General features: G+C 33.5%; 1 protein-coding gene and 1 long non-coding RNA gene across 2 annotated transcripts; one reads left to right on the top strand and one right to left on the bottom strand.

The window, feature by feature from the left end:
- On the top strand, positions 440–4,131 carry LOC110270080. Its single transcript, XR_002359114.1, has 3 exons — positions 440–540; positions 1,923–2,045; positions 2,986–4,131. It is a non-coding gene; the product is annotated as an uncharacterized LOC110270080 (long non-coding RNA).
- LOC107630053 (cationic amino acid transporter 8, vacuolar) lies at positions 5,329–7,523 on the bottom strand. The gene has a single exon (XM_016333077.2). It carries the CDS (start codon positions 7,338–7,340, stop codon positions 5,553–5,555), a length of 1,788 nt encoding a protein of 595 aa, XP_016188563.1. The 5' UTR covers positions 7,341–7,523; the 3' UTR covers positions 5,329–5,552.

Raw genomic sequence — 7,547 nt, 5'->3', positions numbered from 1 at the left:
TGTGTTGCCTAAAAACTCATTAAGGTAAATTTTTTGTTGCTGAAAATCTTTTATTTCTTTTGCTAGAATTTTAAAAATGTCTCCATCTCAAACACCATCAGAAATGCCACCATCTCAAGAACAAGCATCATCAATAACTCCTTGGACTTGATTTACTGATTGTGTTCTTCGTTCGTCCTTGTTGATTTAAATTGAGAACATATTTTGTACAAGAAACCACTTTATTATTTTTTTAGATCATTAGTTATGTTTTTAAAAATTGATATTAGATTATTAATATTTGTAAAGACTTGCATTTTAAGTTTTAAGACATTATTTTAATTTTATTTATATAATTTTATACTTTTTTTTAATTATGACCGGGTGAATCAGTGACCCACCGGTTGAACCAGTGACCCAGTGACCCGATCATATGACCGGATTGATTACCGGTTCGGTTCTGATAACTATGCTTATTAAAATAGTTGATCGTGTGAAAGGTACGGCTTATGGTGGTGTCTGGTCCTGCAAGTCAGATTGAAAGTGGTCTTATGGTAGAAAGTTAGTGATCTAACTCTACTTTTAGAATTCTTATTTCATAGAGATTTTTTCTTTTAATTTCTTTTGATCACCCTTCTTTTAATTTCTTTTAATTGTTGTTTTGTCTAGCTGAAGTTGGATACTAACATTTTTTTTTTTTGGTTTTGTATGGAAAGTAATGGGACATTTTCTATTGACATGAAATTTTGTTCATCCTTTTAGCCTTAATGCTTATGTTGTCTAGATTTTATTTCTGGGTGGCCGACGATGATGTTTATTTACTTATTTTATTTTTCAGATGGAGATGAGTCATGATGTGATTACTACGTGCATTATGTTCAAAACTGTCTTAGTGATTTTTTTTCAAAGTTCTGATTAAATGTTTTGCTTATCTAGATCTGCGACTTCATGACCAACTTTTGTAGTATACAGTGACGGACCCAGAAAAATTTAGCAGTGGAGGCAAAAATATAATAAAATTTAGGTATAAATATTTTTTTTTTTTGCTTTTCACGATACCCAATAAATTAAGGATTAATTTGTTATGAATTTAAGTTTCACCGACAATAAGTTGTTACACATACGAGATGGAATTTGAACCCTTAATATTTACTTAATCGGACAACTAAGTTATCACTTGACCAATCCAAATTAGTTTAAACGTATTTAAAATTTTAAATGAGAACTATCTATACATATTGATAAAAACTAAAAATATATATACAATCACTTATTATAATATTTAAAATAATAAAAATATAATTTCATACATACAATATAATATTCAAAATAACAAAAAAAAATAATTTATAACGGTTAGTCTATGACCAGTTTTTAAAATTGTGCTCCCTTTCTTAATAAGCTTCTCAAAGCATCACAATTTTGTAAGAGATACTGAAAAATATTATGTGATGCTTCTGCTGTTTCATTTTAGCGTGATAAAGTATTTATTATGTTCTATTTTGTACACCTTTGCATGAAAACATACATTCTTCCACTATTTCATCACATTTTGTTATTAGATAGTTTACTGTGTTTGTCTTCTATTAACTATATTAATATAATAAAAAGAGATTAATTACTAATTTTTTTGTTCATAAATTAATTTTTGCACTAATCCATATATGAACATGTGTTTTCTTTTAAACAAAAATGCCTTCTACTGAATATTTTTCACCATATTCTTCTTTGCCATTGGGTTAGTGCAAGTTGTAGTCTTTTTACATGGAATCAGAATTTGTATCTTCTGTTTGATACTAATTATATCTAGATGGAAGATCATTCTGTAGTTTACTACTTGAAAAGGCAGAAGAAAATTATAAATTGGCTGTTTGGTCTCTAATTTTACGTTTGTTGAAAGATGAATTTGTAGTTTACTTTACTATCACAAATTTCATTTGCAGATTTCATGATGCAAATTCTATGTCACTAGCGTTTAGCGTTCTTGAGGATCTTATTGAGCTTTTAGGGAGTAAAAGTTGCCTCATTGAAGAGGCGGGGAGCCTACAATGTCTCCAATCAAATTGGTAGGTATCGATACTGCTTGCTATATTGGCCAGTAGTATTTAAGACTTATTTTTTCATTTGATAAACTCATGATCTATGAGTGAGAGATCCAAACTGGTGGCATTGGTACTTGAATTGCAGTTTGCATTAGTTTTAATTCAACTTAGTGACGAAGATGGTGAAATACGCTATTATATCTGGATGATTATATAAGGTTCTGGACCAGGTAAATATTTTTGTTTTAAAAATAAATAAAATACTTTGTAGAATAACATATCATAGTTTGAGCTAGATGTCTTGGAATTGTTTTAAATTGTTTTTTTCTTCCTCTATTCTTCTCTGCCATTAGATATTGTTGTTTTGTTTGATTTTTAGCTTTTTTATTTTGGTGATATAAGCTTTAGGTTTTCATCAAGCTGGCCTATGACTCGGGTTTTAATAAACTGGAAATTGGAAATTGTAAAGGATATTCATACACATGATTGATGTTTGATTAAACTGTATCATCATCATTGTGATTGTTCATTAGCCACTTATTCAATGTAGCTTTATGTTGGTGATTAGGTTTTGGATGCAATTCAAATATCTACATATATACTTTTACATGTAAATATACAATTCCTATTAATATCATTAGCCTCGAGAAAAAATGATTAATTGCTTCCTTTTACTGCAATCCAAAGCCAAAGAACCAATAGTATAATTGGTTTCATTGATAATCTAAGGAGAATATATAATATCTCAATTAGCTAGAAAGCTTAAAGTAGCTCTTTAACAGAATCAAATCATCTTTAAATCTGTAAGATTTCATAAAATATCTCAATAACATTATTTTATATACTCAGTATACTTGATATATACATTTTGTGGAGGCTATTAAAACCATTATTTTCTTTGTTACTTTTGTCATTTTGTTTCTTCTTTTTTTTTCCCTTTTTATTTGTATATTTGATGTTTTAGAGAAAAAAGTTGACAAGATAAAAAAAACTTCTGAACTTTAATTCATGTTCATCAGAGGTAAGAAACTCTTTAATTCAAGCTACTAACAACTTTAATTGTTCTTGGCAGTAAAAAGAGGCTAATTCATGTAAGTGTTGAGTTTAATTCATTTATACTACAATTGATATAAAGATATTTTTCTTTGCAGAAAAAAGTCTTTGGGTAATGCACTATGAGGCAGTTGCATAAGTATAGGTGATTTATACGCGAACTGCTTTGGTAAGAATAATGCCTTGAGATGAAGATTAAGTATTTTTGTTTTTATTTGTTTGATTTCAGAAAAAAACAAATTGAAAGCAATCTTTTTCATTGGAGTTAGTCCATGGTTCCTTTAAAAGAAGAGGTTAGCTTAGTAATTGCATCTATTAATAACAATTTAGTGCAATATAAGATAAGGTTATCAAAAGTACATTAGCTATTCTCATTGTTTGTAACTTTCAATTTTACCTCAAAAGTCTTGAACAATGAATTAAAGATGTAAGAAATATTAATTTCCTCTCTTGATAATTTTTAATCATCTATGTTCGATCATGAGTGCTTTTGTTGTTGATTCAACTTGGTAGATTTTATTATATCCTACATGTGATATATCTATTAACCTTTGTAAATGTGGATTTTACCTCAGATTTTATTTTATTTATTTTCTTTTTGAAGGGTATTCATATTAATTGAGTGTAAGATTCAAACATGATGGCCTTTTGGGGAGCAAAACCATAATCATTTATGTATGAAGAATTTTAATTTGAATGTCTTCTTCTTTTTTTTTTTTTTTTGTCATGTGGATTACACAGTCCTAATCCTAAGCGTTACTTATGCACCAAAATACCCACACCACACTCACACACACTACATGTGTTCATTTTTAGATTCATTTTTGGGTGCATTGAAATGTCTTCCGTTTTTTATGACTGTTGTATTTATTTCAGACTATGAAAGCACTTTATCTATTCATGGGCAATGTATTGGATGTTTGAACATGAGTCCAAACTATTTATTTATTTTAAAATATTTTATATGATAATTGGTGAGTTTGAAATCATTGTTGTAATTTTTTTTGAATTTTTTTTAAGTTAAAATATTGGTTATAGAATGATTTATGTTTTGTTATATATTCATATATGAGCTCCTTTGTGCATAGATTAAGAAAACAAAATAAAATAGATTTGTGAAAAAATATGCTCGACGATTGGAAAACATATTAAGAAAATATTATGAAAAAATGCGGTTTAAAGGTTACCATTTAAAAAAAAGTTATTAAAAAATATAAATTAATATAAACTAAAATATTAAAGAATATTAACAATATTAATTTTTCTATATACTAGCTAATATATTAATCTTTTTGTAAACAAATTATACATAAATACAACAAAGTAGATTAAGTATATGACGACTTGTGCGTAGTGCGGGCCAAGCACTAGATCTAATAATATAACTAAATATCACTTAGTTAATATTTGTTATTTGTGTAGTTACAATAATATAAACTATTTTTATTAAAGTTTTAAACACATAATATAATAGCTTTTACATATAAGTGAAATCTGCTAACATGGACTAAAAATATGAAAAATTATTCAGTCTGAAAAACAAATAATGGAACAGTTTTATACACTGTACAATAAATTTTTATGCACAAAAATTTGTTCAAATAAAAAGTAACAACTATTAATATAAATGATTATGTACCAACAAATTTTTATAATGGATTAACATTTAGCCTGCATAACAAGGGATTTACACTAGTAACTCTAACAAGAAATTAGAAGATAAAGAGACAAGATGAATGAGTAAATTGTGATGGATACTTACATGGATCTCTTTAAATAGATAAAAAAAAAATTGCCATATCTTATCATGTATACACAATACACTATAAAAATTAAGTAAATTACCATTTTGATTCTTAAAAGATTATAATTTTAACAAAATAAACTTTAAAAGGTGTAAATAACAAAATAACCACCAAAAATTTAACAAACTAAACTAAATGTTTAGTCAAATTTTTTTATATACTTATATACATTTGGTTCATTTTTGTCAAATAAAACATATAGTTGGCAGTTACTTTAACATTTGCATCATTTACAATTTATTTTTTTTAAAATCGTAATCTTTCGGAAAAAAAAAAGACTATTCACTATATTTCATTTACCGTGTAAATAATATGCCTACGAATAGATCTTTTAAAAAATGAACATGTATCTCGAGATGTGTAATCTTAGGAAAAAATATAAATACTCACATAATTACATATATTAATAAATATTGCATTTAACTTATTTAAAAAAAACCTACCAAATAAGCACATATTATCCAACAAAAGCAAGAATATTTAAAATGTCCGGAAGGGGAAAAAACGAATATTCACATTGCGAAAATTGGGCAAGACATGAACTGTATTTTACTACTGCAGCATAGTTGTTGCCATTAAAGGGAAGGACTGAACTCGTTCTGACATTTCTTGAAAAATGTAGAGGATGTGCTATTTCTGTACATCAAATTCTTAATGCCATTCAACTCTGAAACTATGTGACAAAAGGACCGTGGTTGGGTTGGTCCGTTGGCTCCACATCTTTGAAATAGTGGCTATTTTGATGCTCCACATCATAAGTTGCGTGTACTCCCACAAAAATGTAATAGAGAAGCATAAACGCAGTGCAAAGGAAGAACCTCCAGAAAGCGTCGGGTTCCAAAGAGCCTATCAAGAAGAGGTTGGTAGCAATTGACAGAGAAGGCAACCACGGAACCAACGGAACACCCCAAACCTTTGGAGTCCTTTGCTTGGGAAGGAAGCTCATTGCCAATGTACCTATTAGCCACACAACTGCAGCCACTGTATACCCAATCCAACCCAGTTTATTGGCGTTCCAAAGAGCAGTCCCTACGGCAGAAGATGCAATGATCACGAACAAGCAGCCAAGAACCCTCATCAAATCCTCTTTGGACGTGTTCTGCCTGACGTAGTACCTCCTCACCAAAAGCGCGACAGCCATGAGCATGAAAATGAAAAGAGTACTAATGGAGAAGACATTGGACAAAACATCCAAGCTTGAGAAAAGCCCCACAATGGAGCTCAGCAAAGTAATAAACAAGGTAGCATTGACAGGGGTACCAGTTTTGGGGTGAATCAGTGCAAAGAAGGGAGGAATCATGTGAGACCTTGCAATTTGTGTCATATACCTTGCTTGCCCCATTGACCCAACAAGCAAGCTTGTGGTCATTCCTTTCAATGCACAGATACTCACAAGGTACTTAGCCCACTTCATTCCTATCTGAACAAACGCCACGGAATAAGCCGCATCTACATCGATCTGAGTGTAATTCACCATTGACACAAGCGCCAAAGCCATCAAGCAGTAAATAACCGTGATCATCGACATGGAACCAACCAAACCAATGGGTATATCCCTGGCAGGGTTCTTCGTTTCCTCAGCCATAGTTGCCACCATGTCGAAGCCTGTATAAGACCAATACACAACCGCAGCAGCATTGAACACTCCCTTCATCCCCATAGGGAAGAATGGCGTCAGGTTTGAGGCTTTACCGTGAACAAATCCAACTACGATGATGAACCCAATAACAAGCGTAGTGACAATGGAGCTGAGCCAATTCAGGATTGAGGTATTCCTAGTGCTGCTCATTGCAACACCGTTGGCGATAAAAAGAACGACAACAGCAATTGGATCCAGCATGTTGAACCCTTCTTGGAAGGAATTCACCCGGATCCGGAAGAAATCCGGATCGTTCTTGATCATACTGGCAAAATAAGAGGACCATGAACGGCCGAGGCCGGCAGCGCCTACAACAGCCTCGAGGAGGATGTTTCCGGCGGCAAGGAAGGCAATGAAGTCACCAAGCTCGATGCGGAGGAAGGAGAAAGAGCCGCCGGCGACGGGGACATCGACTGCGAACTCGGTGTAGCAGAGGGCGGAGAGGAGGGCGGAGAAGCCAGAGATGGCGTAGGAGAGAACGATGGCGGGACCGGCGTCGGTGCGGGCCTCCTGGCCGGTGATTACGAAGATTCCGGAGCCGACGACGGAGCCGAAAGCGAGCCAGGTGAGGTCCCAGGCGGTGAGGCAGCGGCGCATGGGATTCTCGCTAGCGTGAGGGAGGACGTTGAGCTCGTTGTTGTCAGAAGAGCGGCTGAGGAGGCGATCCCTGAGACGGGGGCACGCGGAGGCAAGGGCGGCCCGGTAGGTGGTGAAGCTCTGAAATGAGGGCTCCGGAAAGAAGTCTTGCTTACTCCACCGCCAGTAGCTCCGAGTGCGGGCGTTGGGGATGGCGGAGGTGTGCGGTGGTGGCGGTTCCTCCATTCCGACGTAGCAGTTGAGCGAAGATGGTAGAGGGAGTTTGTTGGGAGAAACTGTCGGATGAATGATGAAAAGTGATAGGGGAGTGGAAGCCTGGGGATTCGAACTGCAAGGTGTACCCACCAACAACCCCCGAATCACCAGCAGCCCACCCGTCTTCCACCGATAAATATGAAGAAGTTACATGATACGGTGCTTATATATTATATA

This window comes from Arachis ipaensis, chromosome B03 (genome assembly GCF_000816755.2).
Source record: "Arachis ipaensis cultivar K30076 chromosome B03, Araip1.1, whole genome shotgun sequence".
In the NCBI taxonomy this organism is placed as follows: Eukaryota; Viridiplantae; Streptophyta; class Magnoliopsida; order Fabales; family Fabaceae; genus Arachis; species Arachis ipaensis.
This window is presented reverse-complemented; position numbering and strand designations above follow the sequence as displayed.